Raw genomic sequence first — 22,720 nt, 5'->3', positions numbered from 1 at the left:
TATGTAAACACTTAGAAAAACAATACGTGTATAATCCAATGGTAAGTAACCTTAGAACATACTGTATGTATGTAACACTAAACACTTAGAACATTACTGTAAACCCAATGTATGTAACATACTTAGAACATAGGTAAACTTTGTAAACCCAATGTAAACCATTGTATGTAACACTGTAGAACATACTGTAAACCCAATGTATGTAAACACTTAGAACAGACTGTAAACCCAATGTATGTAACACTTAGAACATACTGTAAACCCAATGTATGTAACACTTAGAACATACTGTATACCCAATGACTGTGATGTAAACTCAAGGTACCCAATGTATGTAAACACTTAGAACATACTGTAAATCCAAATGTATGTAACACTTAGAACATACTGTAAACCCCAGTGTATGCAACAATGTAAACCCATGTAAACACTTAGAAAACTGTAAAACCAATACTGTAAAACCCAATGTATGTAACACTTAGAACAATGTATGTAAATCACTTAGAATGTAAACCCAACACTGTATGTAACACTTAGAACATACTGTAAACCCAATGTATGTAACACTTAGAACATACTGTAAACCCAATGTATGTAACACTTAGAACATACTGTAAAACCAATGTATGTAAAATACACTTAGAACATACTGTAAACCCAATGTAACACATATGTAACACTTATAACACTTAGAACAGACTGTAAACCCAATGTATGTAACACTTAGAACATACTGTAAACCCAATGTATGTAACACTTAGAACATACTGTAAACCCAATGTATGTAACCCAATGTATGTAACACTTAGAAACAGACTGTAAATCCCCCCAATGTTACTGTATGTAACAACACCACTTAGAACATTATCCCCACTGTAAAGCACCAAATGTATGTAACACTTAGAACAGACTGTAAACCCAATGTATGTAAACACTTAGAACATAACTGTAATGTTACCCAATGTATGTAACACGTTAGAAACAGACATACTGTAAACCCAATTGTATGTAACACTTTAGTGTATGTTAACACTTAGAACATGTACTGTATACCCAATGTATAACAGACTGTAACACTTAGAACATAATGTAAAAAACCTAATGTATGTAACACTTAGAACAGTTATACCCAATGTATGTACTGTAAATTCGAACCCAATGTATGTAAACATTTAGAACAGACTGTATACACCCAATGTATGTAAAAACCTTGAATCACTTAGAACATACTGTAAACCCAATGTATGTAACACTTAGAACATACTGTCAACCCAATGTATTGTAACACTTAGAACATTACTGTCAACCCAATGTATTGTATGTAGATAGACTTAGAACACACTTAGAAACATACTGTCAACCCAATGTATGTAATACTTAGAAACATACTGTATACCCAATGTATGTAATACACTTAGTATGTAACAGACTGTAAAACCCAATGTATGTAACACTTAGAACATACTGTAAACCCAATGTCAGATGTGTATGTTACATTTAGTGCATACTGTAAAGTCTTTCTAGCGGCTACTTATTTTTGCGATTTATTTTTGAAAACATAGTTTAGTAAAGATTTAACTTTTGCGGATTTAAAAGATTTTTTTATGTAAATGCGAAGTATCTTAAGACTCAGATATCATAAACTATTATCTTAACTATACCTTTGTGGCGATGAACATTTCGTGAATTTACTGTGATTGCGAAATTCGCCAAAGAACGCGGGTTTTAATCAATCCGGTTAAAAAGATACTGCGCAGAATTCAGTGACCATGGCTGGATGAACCCCATATTTGAAGAATGAGAAAGTTCAAATTTGATTATAAACGTAAACAATGAGACACACTCCAGATAAACATTTTTAACGCCCACACTAAATATCATCATTATTTCGGTTTTATAAAGACTAGTTAGGAGTGTTATGGAGATAATAAAGTTTTATGTATAATATTAGTGAGAGAAGTAAAACTAATGTGAAAATAATGAGAGAAAAAATCTCAAATCTCAAAAAAAAATAAAAAAAAAAAAAAAAAAATTATTTGTAATATTTTTCAAAAAATCGATTTATTTCTGCTATACTATAATCTTTGGTACGGTAATTGGGAGAAATAGATCATGCCCATCATTACGTATGTATTTAACAAGACCCCGTTGCCATCCCCCTAATTAAATGTAGTCTCGATGTGTTTTATATGACAAAATAGAAAACATGTACTGCTCACTTCCTTTTAGAATGTAATAGATTATACGGAGGCTTATAGAAGACGTTTCTTATATTCATGAGTCATTAACATTTAAAATTGGCTCTGTATTAGAATGTGCTCTGTGGGGACGATGCCGTCCTTACATGACCATATCTGTTAATAGGACGTTAATTAATCAAACAAACAATTTGGTACGATACACTCTCTGGTAAACGAAAATAAGGATATATTTTCTTAGCAATTCATTATTTTTCATATTATCAACAAATAGAGTTATTTTTTACTTATTGGAAATACTCTTAAATGTATTTAAACTGTTTTATGTTAGATTCCTAAAAACCCTACAAAACCCCGTCCGTTGTACAGTGAATCAGTTTTAATCTTCGATTTAATTGAAATTTTGATAAATGTTAATCATTCCGTTAAAGGAAATCTCAATACCTTTACCTTATGTATTATCATAAGGCTTATTCTACCCAGGCCGGCAGATACTCAGATGTATCATCCGGAAAACTTTCGTGGATTTTTATATCAGTTCGAACGTAAAACCTTTCTCTCATAAATTGAATGTATAATTTAAAATATCATCCGTCCTCATTTCGTTGTGATTCGTTAAAAATAAACATCACTATACCTTAAAGAGCAAATTAAAAAAGAGCCCCAATTGCGATATTCGTCACACAGAATACGCTTGTAGGACCATGCAGCTGAATTGTATGGGATTAAGATATGATCAGGAATATGACACATGAGGGCAAGTTTTATTCATATAAAGATCACATCTTGTCGTCAGATTGAAAGTTTTGTTTATTACGCTGTATATTTTGTACAACAATGAACCACATTGATGTAAAATAAAGGCCGCCCATCATACGGAGTAAGGCCGCCAATCATACGGAGTAAGGAGTGAAGCACCATCAATCATACGGAGTAAGGCCACCAATCATACGGAAGTAAGGGCCACCAATCATACGGAGTAAGGCCACCAATTATACGGAGTAAGGCCCACCAATCATACGGAAGTAAGGCCACCAATCATACGGAGTAAGGCCACCAATCATACGGAGTAAGGCCACCAATCATACGGAGTAAGGCCACCAATCATACGGAGTAAGGCCACCAATCATACGGAGTAAGGCCACCAATCATACGGAGTAAGGCCACCAATCATACGGAGTAAGGCCACCAATCATACGGAGTAAGGCCACCAATCATACGGAGTAAGGCCATGCAATCATACGGAGTAAGGCCCACCAAAATCATAAGACCAATCATACGGGTAGAGTAATGGCCACCAATCATACGGTAATGCCAATCAAGGGCCACCAATCATACGGGAGTAAGGCCACCAATCATACGGAGTAAGGCCACCAATCATACGGAGTAAGGCCACCAATCATACGAGTATCATACGGAGTAAGGCCACCAATCATACGGAGTAAGGCCACCAATCATACGGAGTAAGGCCACCAATCATACGGAGTAAGGCCACCAATCATACGGAGTAAGGCCACCAATCATACGGAGTAATGCCACCAATCATACGGAGTAAGGCCACCAATCATACGGAGTAAGGCCCACCAATCATAAAAGGCCACCAATCATACGGAGTAAGATACGGGCCACCAATCATACGAGTAATGCCATCAATCATACGGAGTAAGGCCATCAATCATACGGAGTAAGGCCACCAATCATACGGAGTAAAAGGCCATCGGAGTAAGTCCCCACCAATCACGGAGTATTAGGCCACCAATCATACGGAGTAAGGCCACAATCATACGGAGTAAGGCCACCAATCATACGGAGTAAGGCCACCAATCATACGGAGTAAGGCCATCAATCATACGGAGTAAGGCCACCAATCATACGGAGTAAGGCCACCAATCATACGGAGTAAGGCCACCAATCATACGGAGTAAGGGCCACCAATCATACGGAGTAAGGCCACCAATTCATACAAGTAAGGCACCAATCATACGGAGTAAGGCCCACCAATCATACGGAGTAAGGTAGGCCACCAATCATAATGCCAACAATCATCACGGACGGAGTAATGTGGACACCAATCATACGGATAACCACCAATCATACGGAGTAAGTACCAAATCAAGGGCCACCAATCATACGGAGTAAGGCCACCAATCATACGGAGTAAGGCCACCAATCATACGGAGTAAGGCCACCAATCATACGGAGTAAGGCCACCAATCATACGGAGTAAGGCCACCAATCATACGGAGTAAGGCCATCAATCATACGGAGTAAGGCCACCAATCATACGGAGTAAGGCCACCAATCATACGGAGTAAGGCCACCAATCATACGGAGTAAGGCCACCAATCATACGGAGTAAGGCCACCAATCATACGGAGTAAGGCCACCAATCATACGGAGTAAGGCCACCAATCATACGGAGTAATGCCACCAATCATACGGAGTAAGGCCACCAATCATACGGAGTAAGGCCACCAATCATACGGAGTAAGGCCATCAATCATACGGAGTAAGGCCACCAATCATACGAGTAAGTCCCCATCTATGGAGTAAGGCCAAATCATACGGGAGTAAGCCACCAATCATACGGAGTAAAGGCCACCAATCATACATAGTAAGGCCACCATCATACGAGTAAGTGCCATCAATCATACGGAGTAAGGCCACCAATCATACGGAGTAATGCCCCAATCCAATCATACGGAGTAAGGCCACCAATCATACGGAGTAAGGCCACCAATCTACGGGTAATCAAACGGAGTACAGGAGTAAGGCCACCAATCATACGGAGTAAGGCAGTACCAATCATACGGAGTAAAGGCCACCAATCATACGGAGTAAGAGCCCACCAATCATACGGAGTAAGGCCACCAATCATACGGAGAGTAAGGCCACCAATCATACGGAGTAAGGCCACCAATCATACGGAGGTATGGCCACCAATCATACGGAGTAAGTGCCACCAATCATACGGAGTAAGGCCACCAATCATACGGAGAGGTAAGGCCACCCAATCATACGGAGTAAGGCCACACAATCAAACGGAGTAAGGCCACCAATCATACGGAGTAAGTGCCACCAATCATACTGGAGTAAGGCACACCAATCATACGGAGTAATGGTCACCAATCATACGGAGTAAGGCCAACCAATCATACGGAGTAAGGCCACCAATCATACGGAGTAAGGGCCACCCAATCATACGGAGTAAGGCCACCAATCATACGGAGTAAGGAGTAAGGCCAACCAATCATACGAGTAATGGCCACCAATCATACGGATAAGCCACCAATCATACGGATAATAGGCCACCAATCATACGAGAGTAAGGCCACCAATCATACGGAGTAAGGCCACCAAATCATACGGAGTAAGGCCAATCATACAATCATACGAGTAAGGGCCACCAATCATACGGAGTAAGGCCACCAATCATACGGAGTAATGCCACCAATCATACGGAGTAAGGCCACCAATCATACGGAGTAAGGCCACCAATCATACGGAGTAAGGCCACCAATCATACGGAGTAAGGCCACCAATCATACGGAGTAAGGCCACCAATCATACGGAGTAAGGCCACCAATCATACGGAGTAAGGCCATCAATCATACGGAGTAAGGCCACCAATCATACGGAGTAAGGCCATCAATCATACGGAGTAAGGCCACCAATCATACGGAGTAAGGCCACCAATCATACGGAGTAAGGCCACCAATCATACGGAGTAAGGCCACCAATCATACGGAGTAAGGCCACCAATCATACGGAGTAAGGCCACCAATCATACGGAGTAATGCCACCAATCATACGGAGTAAGGCCACCAATCATACGGAGTAAGGCCACAAATCATACGGAGTAAGGCCACCAATCATACGGAGTAAGGCCACCAATCATACGGAGTAAGGCCACCAATCATACGGAGTAAGGCCACCAATCATACGGAGTAAAGGCCACCAATCATCCATATCATACGGTAAGGCCACCAATATACGGAGTAATGCCACCAATCATACGGACAATCTTAGGCCATCAATCATACGGAGTAAGGCCACCAATCATACGGAGTAAGGCCACCAATCTACGGAGTAAGGCCACAAATCATACGGAGTAAGGCCATCAATCATACGGAGTAAGGCCACCAATCATACGGAGTAAGGCCACCAATCATACGGAGTAAGGCCACCAATCATACGGAGTAAGGCCACCAATCATACGGAGTAAGGCCACCAATCATACGGAGTAAGGCCACCAATCATACGGAGTAAGGCCACCAATCATACGGAGTAAGGCCACCAATCATACGGAGTAAGTGCCACCAATCTACGGAGTAAGGCCACAATCATACGGAGTAAGGCCACCAATCATACGGAGTAAAGGCCACCAATCATACGGAGTAAGGCCACCATAGAGTAATTCATACTGGAGTAAGGCCACCAATCATACGGGGTAAGGCCACCAATCATACGGAGTAAGACCACCAATCATACGGAGTAAGGCCACCAATCATACGGTAAAAGGAGTAAGGCCACCAATCACAACGGAGTAATGCCACCAATCATTACAAGAGTAAGGCTACCAATCATACGGAGTGAATGCCACCAATCATACGGAGTAAGGCCACCAATCACACGGAGTAAGGCCACCAATCATACGGAGTAAGCCAATCACCACAATTTTATAAAATAAAGAAACAAAATCAGGAATTAGTTAAAGCACTATCGATGTAATGGGTTTCCCTAAAGATAGTTATAGTAACCTTGGTCTTGTTCGGTCAATATGGTGTTATGTCAACATTGTAGGATGAAATCATGATCCTGGTCAGCGGTTATTTAATATTCTACCATATCGATAACACCATATCGATTTCAAAAAAGGTCCATAATTGATAATGGTATGGTTTTATGTAAACTTACTTGTTTAGTAAAGGAACTAGCTTGAGTTTGTTGAGTTGTGCTAGCTCTAATCCACGTAAACGGATACGTTTGAGTTCCTCTCGGAGTTCCTCGGAGTCTTGGGTGCCTCCTATATAAACTACAAGAGTACAGTATACTGCAGTCTCTTGGTTGAGTTCCACAACAATCTGAAATCATCACATGTATTTTAGCCATCAATCAAGTGGATAAAGAAACTCTTAGTTCGAGCACCCAAAACATATCAACAATATTCATGAAATTGATAGATATGATTTGAAAACTCCGTGAAATTTTGTTGACTTGACAGCCATGCACTCTCATAATGCTAACAGACAATAAAACGGATACATATCCTTGACTGAAGAAACCTTTCTAAAATGGCCTCAATATAATCCGATCATTGTTTGATTATGGTGAGTGGACTATTATATACCATGACTATACGTTGGTTGTGAGTATATGATTACGATAGGAAATGATAAACCCTCAGATTTATGGGTAATTGTTGAGATTACAACCATTTAAGGATGTAGTCTCATGATAAGGGAGATAGATCATGATTTTTTCATGCAGACGCTTAAGTTATGACAATGTCCCAAGCTCTTCAAGCATTTGAATGACCGCGATTTGATTAATACCCCCTTTTCTGAAGTTAATTAAAGATTAGACAAATCAACATCAAATTCAATAAAGAATGAGACTTCATCAGAAAAATAAATAACCAAAAGGAGAAAACTAACAAGAGATTGCAAAATAAAATAATGTGAGAATGGAGGAGAAAACAATGATAAATAAAAGAAGAAAACGAAAAGAACTTAATGACAAGAGATTTCCAAATAAAAACGGAATGCGAATGGATAAGAACAGTTAAAGTTATATGTGCCGTAACTGGGCGATAATTTTGACATGCTATTTTTTCATCATTTATTTATCAAAAACCATAAGGTTTGATGAATAAAGCTGTAAAAACCATTCAAATGGCTTCAGATGACTTATAAACATTAGTTATAACACAGAAATTTTGTTTTTATGCCTTAAATATGTTAAAAATGAAAACATACCTGCAGAAGTCACTTAATAATTACTAAGAACATTATAAAAATGTGTAATGAAATTGTAGACCACAATTTGGCTTCATGGTCTCGCCGTATGTACTTATTTCACTTCACTATTGATGTAAATAAATGATTTTTGGCAATACTTCCAAAACTCACTTTCAGCTTTTATTTGTACATGTAAAATTAAAACCTATGCATTTAAAGCACTGTCATTTTCAAAAAGTTGGTATTTTTTGGTGATGAATAACATATTAAAAGCTCTACTTGATTCGTGAGCATGAAAAATACGGCTCATATAACTTTAACAAAGATAGCAAGAACACTAAAATAAGGACAAGAGATTTAAAAACAAAAAGAGTGAAAATGGATAAGGAAAGTACGTGAAGAAAAGGCAAAATAAAATAAAAACATGTCATACATATATCACGGTAAGTAAAATAAAGACATGTCATACATATATTACAATGAGTTAGTAAGATTGTGAAAAGGGGATTACTGATGAAAAAGAATGAAGAAAAAAAGACAAAACACTTAAAAATAATCCTTAAGATGTTTGTGGTACTAAAATAATTGTCGATTGCCTTAACAAAGAGTGTCAATATATTTTATTTGAATATTCGAACGACAATAATGAAATATTAATGAAATACCCTTAACAAGCTGCAATATTATAGCCCCAAAACGTTTAAACTGATACGAAACATGTGTAGGCGTACTTGTTCGTGCGTTGTAGTTCAATTGCATGAAAAACCAGACACCTGCAATACAAAATTCATTTAGTGGATGAATTGTTTTAATAAGATCTATATGTTTGATCTTAGCAGTAGATCACTTATTATTCTTCAGCTTTATGGACACGATCATAGTACACAAGCCGCTAGATTTCCAATTTCCTATACAGATCTATAGAATTCGGTGCTAAAAGTTCGTACGCGTCTAAAGATTGTCAATATGGCTCGGATGTGTTATATAAGATGTATGACTTTAAATACAATTAACTGGTTTGTTTGTTTGACGTTTGTACCGGTGTAATACTACACTTCATTCCATCAGTCGGAGCATATCAAAGCAAGGTAAAGTTGGACAGTTATTCGCTATTCGTTATTCGAATAACGAAATAACGAATAACTGTCTAACTTTACTTCTGGCCGGGTAAAGTTAAGTTAGACAGTTATTCAAGCGTCACCTGTTTTGACGGGAAGAAAAGGCAAAATAAAATAAAAACATGTCATACATATATCACGGTAAGTAAAATAAAGACATGTCACACATATATCACGGTAAGTAAAATAAAGACATGTCATGATACATATATTACAATGAGTTAGTAAGATTGTGAAAAGGGGATTACTGACGAAAAAGAAAAGAAGACAAATCACTTAAAAATAATCCTTAAGATGTTTGTGGTACTAAAATAATTGTCGATTGCCTCAACAAAGAGTGTCAATATATTTTATTTGAATATTCGAACGACATTAATGAAATATTAATGAAATACCCTTGACAAGCTGCAATATTATAGCCCCAAAACGTTTAAACTGATACGAAACAAGTGTAGGCGTACTTGTTCGTGCGTTGTAGTTCAATTGCATGAAAAACCAGACACCTGCAATACAAAATTCATTTAGTGGATGAATTGTTTTAATAAGATCTATATGTTTGATCTTAGCAGTAGATCACTTATTATTCTTCAGCTTTATGGACACGATCATAGTACGCAAGCCGCTAGATTTCCAATTTCCTATGCAGATCTATAGAATTAGGTGCTAAAAGTTCGTACGCGTCTAAATATTGTCAATATGGCTCGGATGTGTTGTATAAGATGTATGACTATAAATACAATTAACTGGTTTGTTTGTTTGACGTTTGTACCGGTGTAATACTACACTCCATTCCTTCAGTCGGAGCATATCAAAGCAATGTAAAGTTATTCAATCGGTAGTTGTATTCAGTAGGTTGTGTGGCTCCCCTGTTTATAACAAAACGGAACCACTAGTTAAACACACCCATATCGATGTAACACTTTTACATATTGTCTAAATTACCGGCCACTGACGGGATCTCTTTTCCATCTTTGTCTCGACATCTTCAATCACGAAATAGTCCGTCCTACTCTGTGTTAAACACATATTAGACAAAAACACCGACGTCTTGCAATGGAGAACATCGTTACTATTATCTTTTACATATCAAACAGAGAGCCTCTTAGGGAGACCAAACACACAGACATTAGATATCAGGTCAGGTTAATATACCACATGGAATGTATCATTAAAATTAGTATTATGATTCAGTTGGCGTAAATACACCGTTTCCGGAATACAACATTCAGTCAGTTTAGTCGTGTGACTTTCATCACTACGTGACTTTATTTTGGGCATATTTGAAACGAAATGTCGATATATGTAATGATTGTACACGGGTTGAAAATTACACATTATGACAGAACACTAAACATTTATCATCAAAACAGATTGTATTAAATATAATCTAAATATGCATGAAAAATGAATTTAGACACTTCACAAGTAAATGGCGTGTAAGTTACCGCATCAAATGGAGCTGTCACTTAGCAGTTGGAAATCAACGGTATCTGACGTCTCACTCACAAATAGGCAGGCATTTTTTCCCAGAAATCAGTAACAAGTAAGAAATACAAAATATAACAGTTTATCTTAGTTCCGTTTTCGGGCAAGTATTGCTGACAATGACCTTAACTCGGACATTGGTATTTTCTGCCTATAAGTGTCGCCGCTATGACGGGATAATGTGTGCCTTTAATATTTCGCGGTCACATGACCAAATCAACGTCCCTCGTATCCCGGAATCGGCGAATTGGAAATAATCTGAGCCAAAAATAGAATCCCTGTGACTTTGTGGCTCTATATAGATAACAAGGCTGTGGTGATAGGTCCGCACCTACAAAAAATCGTCGACCGATGTATGTTGCTGGCCAACGCACGTCTCGTCCAACGTAAGGGCTTGTATAAATATTTACAAAAAATATTGAAACATACAAAAATATTTTTTTTTTGTATTCGACCACACTAACTCGCTGAAGTTCACATACACTGTTCTTACAAAAATTATATTTCATATAAAGACCCGATCATTTGTTTCTCTCTCATAAGAATGCATGGGATGTCAATGGTAATGACATGTTGACCTACAGGGAAGCACCAATGCGGATTTTACTCTCCTCATCAGTCGGTGCTTTTACATCAAAGGCACACTGCCTTTAATAATTTCCGGAGCAAAATTTGAAGGTTTCTTTAAAAGCATTATTTACATACCAATACTACCGCAGTCTCCCAAAACACGCACCTAGCACAACATACACTCAACACACCACATTCATGGGAGGCTGTCCTTACATGACCATAGCTGTTAATAGGACGTTAATTAATCAAACAAACAAACATACCAATATACACATAGGTGGCCTAGGATAAGGCTACAGCACCAAACATATGCAAGATTTACTGCGTAATATATGATATATATAACAACGGATATTCATTTCGCCGTTTCGCCGTCTGGCGGAGTGATAGTTAACTACCGCACGGTATTTAGGTGGACGGCCGGAAACATAGGACGACCTGCGTTATGAAAAAAATTAACATTAGTTTTATTTTAATTAAATTGTTTAGAGGTGATGATAGGTGTTGTATTAACGGTAAACAAATAAGTTTTGTGACTCTACAAAATTATCGATTTCCTTTTACATTTCTCATTTTGAAAATTAAAAGCCGTTTCGGAAAGGTAGTGGACCTTTAACGCTATGGGAGCCTTCGTCGGGGTTACATATAATTTACACGTGCTCTGTTATCATTTTACCCTCATAACCTGAACGAAATAAAAAAAAATATATACCTTAAATCAATTAATGATTATGAAACCGATGTCTAATAGAATTTTATAGTTGCTACAACATTATCAAAAAAGGTTCTGGCGTTTCAAGCATTAAAACTGAGAAGGGTTCCTCTTCACATATACACATATATACTGGGTGTTAACCTACGTGATATGCCAAGTCTTAGAAATAGTACAATAAGATGCTTAAGTATTCACCAGATTTTTATTTGCGGAAGAAAATTTCAAACATTTTCTGTTTACATTTACTGATACTTTGTTTGAATAAAACAACTCGATATCGACCGGGTTAAGCTGTGTCTTTGATGGATCGATGATACAGATTTGTATGTAACTAATTCACATGCATGTACAGTATATTGATATGACGCTAGTAGACCTATGTCCGTACAGAAATCAATAAAATAACATGTGGAGAAAATAGAGAAGACAACAACGATCCCTTCAATATGTTTATCGTTTGAAGGGTAGGAATATGAGGGATATAGTTTTATATACCATGGTATCACTATAATAAAACTAAAAATGCACAAATGACTAAGTAGCAAATAAATATCAACACAAACTAAAGGTAATGAGTACCACAAAGAATGCGTTAATTACAAGGTAAAAGTGTGACATCGATGTACACTGTACACGAACATATTATAGTTTATTTCTGCGTTGTTCACGCTAGCATTGCTGCACTTGCATTTGATTATTTTCATTTTTTATGATGGTGATTGCACATAACTGGCCCGTTCGGCCAATGTCGTACGGCCATGTCATAAATATCGTAAGACACATGTGTTATAACACTATTGTGACGTCACAGGTAGTTTTGACGTCAAAATCTATATATATGACGTCGCATGATTATCTCAGTAGACGAAAACGTCACATCTGAGCTATATTTCTACTGTTTTTTATAGAGACGAAATTTCCTTTTTAAATTTAATTTAAGTTTTACTTATATTTATATAAATAAAGTTATGTGATAAGTAGTATCTTACACTCGTGACTACGTGGTATGAAATTTAAACCTAAAGGCTCGTGGCATATCAAATTATTGAACTCGTTTGATAAATTTCATATCACATAGCCACTCATGTAAGATTTACAGAACATGTACAGGGGGTCCCAAAATCATCCCCCGTCTTTGACAGGTAATTACCTTTGCAATACTAAACCTTTGTAGAAAATTCAAAATGCTTTTAAGAGTATGGGTATCCTAATTTAACTTGATTTGGTACACATGCACTGATTAATATATTCTTTCCCTACCTAGAGGGTGTGACAACGAAATCGCAACATAAGGGGTAATTCATGGACATTCAGGAATTCCCCGAGGGTTGTGATTTTGTTGTCACACCCTCAAAGGTAGGATATGATTCTTTTTCTCTCATATACAAAAGAAAAAGATGAGATAAAATCCTAAAAAGAAGCATTTTCACCACGATACGAACATTGTTCAGTTGTCTGAACGCCAATATTGATGACGTCATCGACAATGCACGCCACGGTCACACCGCATGAAGTCATGACGTCACGTATTTGTCTTAAGGTTCAAAAGGTTAAGGCGCGCAATCTGTCATACCCTAGGGGGTTGACAGAGAATTCTGGCTAAAACCAGTGATACATCAGTGAAAGGTGGGAAAATACATTATCATTACATGTGTAAAATTATGGCGTCATCTATGTTGTCGCGATTCACAGCCATTCCAAAAAATGATCCCACTTTGATATAAAAACAATGAAAAAATAAAGTCGTTCAAAATATCAATGGTATAGATTTTTTTATCGAAGAAGAACATGTGAAGAAAAATATCTGAAATTTTCACACACACACACACACACACACACACACACACACACTCTATCAGAAATGGAATGACGACATTTCGTTACGGACGTTAGGAAATATATTCAATAAGCATAAAAAATCCCTTAACGTAAAATTCCATATTAACTATATTTATACATGTTATGTAGGTCTAATCATCTGATGATGGATTGGGTTATTTGATAACAACTGGAATTTCACTTTGGTAGCAGCTACAATTGTTTTATATTACGTGATATTATAAATTTGTCATACTTTATAAGTATCAAGCAAAACAACGGCAACAAAACCCTATCCAGCATATCAATTTGAATTGAAAATTAGCCTCGACTATATCTAGAAAGTATATTCAAACTTTCAAACGATTTGATGATTAAGTTTGGATTTGATGCATCATTCAAACCAGCTTATGCTTTGTTACGGAAGTCATAATTTTTTTATAAATCACTAATTCCACATTAAAAATTTAGAGAAAATAACATTATTGTCGCGAGATTTATTCATTTTTTGCAACTAGAGTATTTGGACAAACGAAGAGATGGTCTGGCATATTATTCTAGTTATAGAAAGATAGACAGGAACAATGAATTGAACGACATGTGATCCTATTTACAAAGAACAGTAAGCTGATATGTTTAAAACGTTGGAAATGTGAAATCAATGGTCAATAGACGAAAATATACACTCGAAACAATTGCCAGAAAATGTTTATAGAAATAATTTCTGATGAAAACTCATTCAAGCTATTTTTACCGCAATTTCAATGTTTCTAACATCCTTAACACTATTCATAAATAACCTACATAATGACTAAAATAATCAAACTACGTTATATTGTATAAAGATTGATGGTGTAACTATAACATACTCGTCGTATTATGCAATTAAAAATACAATTTAGTGATGGCTTGTCTAGATTTTGATCGTTCGGAAGTATAATTTCAAAATATTTACGCCAAATTATATCTCTCTAACATCCGTAACGCAAGCTGATGGTAAGAGGTAACATAAATCACAGTGAAATTATTTTTATTATGGGTGCTATATTTACAAATACTTTTTTATTTTGAAGAGACCTTATGCGTAAAAAGTGTTTGCAATCATATTGGAGCAAAAATAAGTCGCTATAGAATACACTTACATCCGTAACATTTGGTCTGACTATTTTTAGCATGTATAACTCCACTGAGCTCTGTAATTTGGAAGTCAATGATGTGTTAATTCGTTCTTATGGACGGTATACGTATATTTCTTCACAAATATTGATATGCAACGAAGCATTTGTGTAAATTCACATAGTCAAATCTAGAATTATATGTCAATACCTGAAACACCTAGTTTTCCTTTCCATCCATCATATTTCACCAAATCGCTACTTCATTCTAACAAAATCATCTACTAAGTCTATTGGTGATGTTCAAAACCAATGATTGGACAGGAAACCAATTCTTTAGGTTGTTCATCTTTGTCAATAATACTTCGTTACGGATGTAAGACGTTATGGATGTTAGAATATACATGCTCCTTTGAGAATCATTCGAGATAATTCTGATCAAGAGTCATGTTTTTTTTTTAATTTTGTTCCTTTACCATAACATGAAAATGTGAAGCAACTGATACATACCCGTTTTAATTTTATCAAACAACATGTTATCGAGGTTAGCGTCTTAAATACGACACTCGACCTTGACGACGATTTGGACAAATATTTTTGAAATAGTCATTCTGACTCTAAATTTGGGATCGGGTCATATTATTTAACTACTAGTTAAAGGGAAAAGTGCATTTAACCATAATATTTTTGCGGTTATATTTTTTTTTTATCCTTAATCTTAGTTACGGATGTTATGTGGAGTTCAGCGACATTTTGAAATATGCAATGCAAAAAAATGTATCTGACGATCCTTTTCAAACAAAAAGTATCAGATTCTATAAAATATGTCAAAGTCTTGCCACCACCAAAAATCGACATTTTACCGAAGAGAATATTGAAATATACTAGCTCTTAAAGATGCTCCACCACTGACAAATGGTATTTTTTCACTATCAAAAACAGAAGCAGACGATTTAGTATTTTTCTTCAGTTACAAAAGATACTTACTTTACACTATTACCACCTTTGAAAAGTTTGAGCTTCTAATTTTACTTCAAGATAAAAATATGAAAAATAAATAATTGCATCCCGAAAAAATTCCGTGGCATTATGTCCTACATGTAATGAAGTATTGATTACGCATGCACCAAAAGCAAAATGAATTATTTTACATAATTTTTGTGTTAATTAGACATATGTATACATGATTGAACACCAAATATTGTTCAAATGATGAATATCATTTATGCTCTGTCGACGGTGGAGCATCTTTAACTGTCTTATTAGCAAAGTGACATCGAAAAAGGCGATTTTCAAGCTTGGGCGGCGGAAATAACTCCATTCCTATTTATCATGTAGTTTAAGACCGTCGTCTTACATTTGGAACAACAAATTACATACAACTGACAACATACTTGTGAAATCTGTAAGCGACAGCTGTTAAAATTTTTGAAAAAAAGTGGGACCATTTTTCTGGAATGGCTGTTCAGTGACTTCCCATCAACATGAAGATTCAGGCTGCAATTATTGTACTCTACTATTCGACCAGAAAATCACCTACTTAAGTGAAAGTAATCTCACAAAAAGTCATCCAGTATGCAACTGTCCATCTCCAGGAAGCAAATTTAAAGAACTGTATCAAAATTTGAATTTTAGGGACAGAATTCAGAAAGCCATCGAAAAGAAGGTAGGGCACCTCAAACACATTCATTGACTAAAAGTTATCAACTTTCTGATCAAAGCGCAAAATTAGCGAAATTTGACTTTCGTTTTTTTTTTTTTTTTTTTTTTTTTTTTTTTAGTTTTACGGCCCATCGAAAACTGAGGTTATTTAGGGCTAAACTACGGGTCATGCATTAGTTTTAATGCTGCAGATAGAAGATAAATAAGAATTGCATCTAAAGGATCCGAATAAGACATAGGCAAGTATGAACTAAAACACAGATTGGCCTTTTCGTGAATTTCAATACAAAAAAAGATATTTTGACAGGTTTTGATATATCGTTGTACAATGCAGATCATGATTTTTTTTTAATAAACATAAAATTTCTCCGTCTATTGAGACATTTTTTATAAAGCGTAAAAGTCGGGACGTATATTTGAGACACCCTGTATATTTGAGACACCCTTTTAGGAAAAGACACATAATATAAAAAAGGTGTGTCTAATGTTTCAACATCGGTAATGGTAGAAGTTGGACAGTGGTTTGTGACCTTTATACATCAACTGAATTCGTTATCTATGAATCCCAAGATTCGAATATGTTAATTTTGTGTTTTACTTTGTTAAGACCTTTACGGTTGTTACAACAAGTGAGTGACATTGGTTTAGGATTGTTACAAGTGAGTAGCATAGGTTTAGGATTGTTACAAGTGAGTGACATTGGTTTAGGATTGTTACAAGTGGGTGACATTTGTTTAGGATTGTTACAAGTAAGTGGCATTGGTTTAGGATTGTTACAAGTGAGTGACATTGGTTTAGGATTGTTACAAGTGAGTGGCATTGGTTTAGGATTATTACAAGTGAGTGGCATTGGTTTAGGATTGTTACAAGTGAGTGGCATTGGTTTAGGATTGTTACAAGTGAGTGACATTGGTTTAGGATTGTTACAAGTGAGTTGCACTGGTTAGGACTGTCACAAGTGAGTGGCATTGGTTTAGGACTGTCACAAGTGAGTGGCATTGGTTTCGGACAGTTACAACAATTGGGTGACATTGGTTTAGGACTGTCACAAGTGAGTGGCATTGGTTTAGAATTGTTACAAGTGAGTGACATTGGTTTAGGATTGTTACAAGTGAGTGGCATAGGTTTAGGACAGTTACAACAAGTGAGTGACATTGGTTTAGGACAGTTACAACAAGTGAGTAGCATAGGTTTAGGACAGTTACAACAAGTGAGTGACATTGGTTTAGGACAGTTACAACAAGTGAGTGACATTGGTTTAGGACAGTTACAACAAGTGAGTGACATTGGTTTAGGATTGTTACAAGTGAGTGTCGTTAGTTTATAATTGTTACAAGTGAGTGACATTGGTTTAGGATTACTTCAACAAGTGAGTGGCAATGTTTAGGACAGTTACAACAAGTGAGTGACATTGGTTTAGGATTACTTCAACAAGTGAGTGGCAATGTTTAGGACAGTTACAACAAGTGAGTGACATTGGTTTAGGATTGTTATAATAAGTGAGTGACATTGGTTTAGGATTGATACAAGTGAGTAACATTGGTTTAGGATTGTTACAAGTGTGTGACATTGGTTTAGGATTGTTACAAGTGAGTGGCATTGGTTTAGGATTATTACAAGTGAGTGGCATTGGTTTAGGATTGTTACAAGTGAGTGACATTGGTTTAGGATTGTTACAAGTGAGTGGCATTGGTTTAGGATTATTACAAGTGAGTGGCATTGGTTTAGGATTGTTACAAGTGAGTGGCATTGGTTTAGGATTGTTACAAGTGAGTGACATTGGTTTAGGATTGTTACAAGTGAGTTGCACTGGTTTAGGACTGTCACAAGTGAGTGAGTGGCATTGGTTTAGGACTGTCACAAGTGAGTGGCATTGGTTTCGGACAGTTACAACAATTGGGTGACATTGGTTTAGGACTGTCACAAGTGAGTGGCATTGGTTTAGGATTGTTACAAGTGAGTGACATTGGTTTAGGATTGTTACAAGTGAGTGGCATTGGTTTAGGATTGTTACAAGTGAGTGACATTGGTTTATAATTATTACAAGTGAGTAGCATAGGTTTAGGATTGCTATAAGTGAGTGACATTGGTTTAGAATTGTTACAAGTGAGTAGCATAGGTTTAGGACAGTTACAACAAATGAGTGACATTGGTATTGGTTTAGGATTGTTACAAGTGGAGTGACATTGGTTAAGGATTGTTACATTGGTTTAGGATTACTTCAACAAGTGAGTGGCAATGTTTAGGACAGTTACAACAAGTGAGTGACATTGGTTTAGGATTGTTACAACAAGTGAGTGGCATTGGTTTAGGACAGTTACAACAAGTGAGTGGCATTGGTTTAGGATTGTTACAAGTGAGTAGCATAGGTTTAGGACAGTTACAACAAGTGAGTAGCATTGGTTTAGGACAGTTACAACAAGTGAGTGACATTGGTTTAGGATTGTTACAACAAGTGAGTAGCATAGGTTTAGGACAGTTACAACAAGTGAGTGGCATTGGTTTAGGACAGTTACAACAAGTGAGTGGCATTGGTTTAGGACAGTTACAACAAGTGAGTGACATTGGTTTAGGATTGTTGCAAGTGAGTAGCATAGGTTTAGGACAGTTACAACAAGTGAGTGGCAATGTTTAGGACAGTTACAACATGTGAGCGACATTGGTTTAGGATTGTTATAATAAGTGAGTGACATTGGTTTAGGATTGTTATAGGTGAGTGGCATTAGTTTATAATTGTTACAAGTGAGTGGCATTGGTTTAGGATTACTTCAACAAGTGAGTGGCAATGTTTAGGACAGTTACAACAAGTGAGTGGCATTGGTTTAGGATTACTTCAACAAGGAGTGACAATGTTTAGGACAGTTAAAACAAGTGAGTGACATTGGTTTAGGATTGTTATAATAAGTGAGTGACATTGGTTAAGGATTGTTACATTGGTTTAGGATTACTTCAACAAGTGAGTGGCAATGTTTAGGACAGTTACAACAAGTGAGTGGCATTGGTTTAGGATTACTTCAACAAGTGAGTGGCAATGTTTAGGACAGTTAAAACAAGTGAGTGACATTGGTTTAGGATTGTTATAATAAGTGAGTGACATTGGTTAAGGATTGTTACATTGGTTTAGGATTACTTCAACAAGTGAGTGGCAATGTTTAGGACAGTTACAACAAATAAGTGGCATTGTTTAGGACGTCACAACAAATGAGTGACATTGGTTTAGGATTGTAACAACAAGTAAGTGACATTGGTTTTAGGATTGTAACAACAAGTGAGTGGCATTGTTTAGGATTGTTAACAACAAGTGAGTGGCATTGTTTAGGATTGTAACAACAAGTGAGTGGCATTGTTTAGGATTGTTACAACAAGTGAGTGGCATTGTTTAGGATTGTTACAACAAGTGAGTGGCATTGTTTAGGATTGTAACAACAAGTCAGTGGCATTGTTTAGGATTGTTTCATGTCAGTGGCATTATTTAGGATTGTTACAACAAATAAGTGGCATTGTTTAGGATTGTAACAACAAGTGAGCGGCATTGCATTTCGAAAGTAATATCCTACCTTGGCACATTCTTGTATAATTCCCGGATCCAGTTTCTCCGGTCCAAGATTTCGACAATTCGTAAAGGATCTCAGTTGCACTCTGCTGATTTCACTGTCACCATGGTGTTTTGAGCTACATGAAACCGACATGTTTTATCACATACTTCATGATCATGATGGCACCATGATTACCGAGCAGTATCGAGTTATTCCGACCATCAGCTGTCCTTGACGAGAACTCTGTATATTGATCATATATACAATTGCCTTGGGATGCCCTGGATGTGTTGATCAGAAGGTGTAATTAGCCCTGGCATATTCTGTAAAGGTGCGCCGTTCGTCTCCGCTGTTCTACTATTAGCAGTTTTCTAGTACCTCATAGCTTGTCATATTGTTTCCCTGTTAAAAATAAACGGTACCTGAGTCTGAACACCCCTTCCAACATTGCATAGTAGGCCTTACAGGTAATCGATATCTGTAGCTTATACCAGCTTATAAAGCTGTATTTCACTATTCTTTTAGCCTTACAAACATATCCACGAAATACTCGTCGTCACTAAAAAAGGCTAGCTGATAGACATTATATTACATTCGTGTTGTTTTATTTGTATATTATTTTCTAAGAGTATAATAATGTTTTATTTATATATTATTTTCTAAGAGTATTATTTTCTAAGAGTATAATAATGAGTATTTTTAGGTCTTGAAATTGGATAGATAACATAGATTTTGAAAGGTATACACGTCGTAGTACATATCATCCTATCCTAATCGTATCATTCATACTAACAACACATAAAAATTGATGTTCATAGCCCAGAAATTTGTTTTATCAAATTTCTGTTTTGAATTATTTATACAGGTTGATTCAACGTTGAATAAATTCAGAATATCTGGCTTTGTTTTACTTCCTTGAGCATATAATAAAACAGTTATGGACATTTGTGCCGGTAAATATGATGGAATATGAACAGAAAAAAGGGTTTTTTGTTTTTTGTTGTTTTTTTTTGTTCATGTGAAAAATATGTGAAAAACTGAAGCATGAGAAACAGTGAGATATTTTACAGCACCATTAAGACAAATAACATATATAAATATAACTATTATTTCTTCTTTTGTTACGATGTCATTATTTTAATCAGAAGCATCGATTTTCTCATTGCTGTATTTAAACTTTGTTTAAACTTTTTTTAAAGAAATTGTTAGCTTTCCAAATTAGCTACATCTCCTTGGCGCAATTATACTTCAAGACAAAGTCTATGTGTTATAAATAGATATACTTAATGCCGAAATAGCATTATTGCTATCAACATGTAATATTTAACACTCTGGTTAATACATACAATTGTTGATGATGTAATTATACTAGATTAAAAAAAAACATTTATGTAAATTTAATGTACGTTATGACGAAAATGCTTTCGTCTGATCAAACATAAACATCCACAAGGGATATGAATTTTGTTCATATGGAAATTGTAAAGGGGACATAAGAAGCTTTCGTGCATATGTTTTTCGCACATTGAAGTTTAAAACACTCATAACTTGATTCAAAACATGCTTTGTTCAAATTATTTACGTCAAGGACATACCGAGATTTCAATTCCGTTTATTGTCGTGGATCTTGGTCAACGGAAGGACATTCTTCAAAAACACGAAACGTCTATGAAAAAGAAGCTTCGTCTGTTTCTTTGTCTATAACATTATACACCAAAAAGATATTCAGAATGATGCTTACAATTTGATTTAAATAACTCTATGAGCTACAATTAATTGTTCATTAATTTCCGTGCTTTTACTTCCTTTCGCATTGATATCTTATCCATTAATTCAGTTTGTCCAATGACTGTGCCAATCTCTCCCAGAATTCATTGCGGTTCCCACATTCACCTCTTGTCAACGGCTCAAGGACTGGCCGTCCGCGTCTATAAAGGGGACGCAATGTATTTTGACGTTAAAGTAGACTGGATTGTCTGCCGTAGTTTTCTACTCTCCGCTAGGCTTCGCTCCGAAAATACATTGACCAATCAGAATAATTTTCGTCTGGATCTTGACTAAAATGGCGGCTCTGAACTGTCTTAGTAATTATGAGCGTAGCCTAGCGGAAGGAATTGGTACTAAGCCAGTCTAACGTCAAAGTAATTGAAAGATGGGGACTGCAATGCTCTCAGGGAGATATTGTGTCTTTTAATTTCCCGCGAAAACGTTCTGTCTGTATGACGTCATAATACTCGCGTACAATTTTTTCGGTCTATGGAAAAAAAACACATTAAAAATCTAACCAATAGAAATAAGTGTAACATATGATGATATGAAATTATATTATATTAAAATATTTACGTTTAAAGACCCCAAAACATATTTACGTCGCATACATGTTGTATTTTCATTCATTCATTGGATTTGATGTTGTATTGCTCATAAGCTGAGTTTTAGTCGATAAACCCAGACACCGTGGATAAAAGAAAGCATACAGATGCTTGTCGATTATAATTATTACACGCATGTCGATAATAAATATTACACGCATGTCGATA

The 22,720-nt window shown here is 36.2% G+C and overlaps 1 protein-coding gene across 1 annotated transcript in view; it reads right to left on the bottom strand.

Annotated features, from left to right (window-relative positions):
• Positions 1–22,720, bottom strand: part of LOC138333699 (regulator of G-protein signaling 9-binding protein-like) — a 51,827-nt gene that overhangs the window by 15,951 nt on the left and 13,156 nt on the right. The window contains exons 2-3 of the mRNA XM_069282245.1: positions 20,202–20,582; positions 7,116–7,282 (exon numbers count right to left, since the gene is read on the bottom strand). Coding sequence (XP_069138346.1) covers positions 7,116–7,282; positions 20,202–20,333 — 299 coding nt within the window. The 5' untranslated portion in view covers positions 20,334–20,582. The remainder of the gene's footprint in view (positions 1–7,115; positions 7,283–20,201; positions 20,583–22,720) is intronic.

Source organism: Argopecten irradians, chromosome 10 (genome assembly GCF_041381155.1).
Source record: "Argopecten irradians isolate NY chromosome 10, Ai_NY, whole genome shotgun sequence".
In the NCBI taxonomy this organism is placed as follows: Eukaryota; Metazoa; Mollusca; class Bivalvia; order Pectinida; family Pectinidae; genus Argopecten; species Argopecten irradians.
Note: the sequence above shows the minus strand (reverse complement) of the source record. Positions and strands in the feature narration are given on the sequence as shown.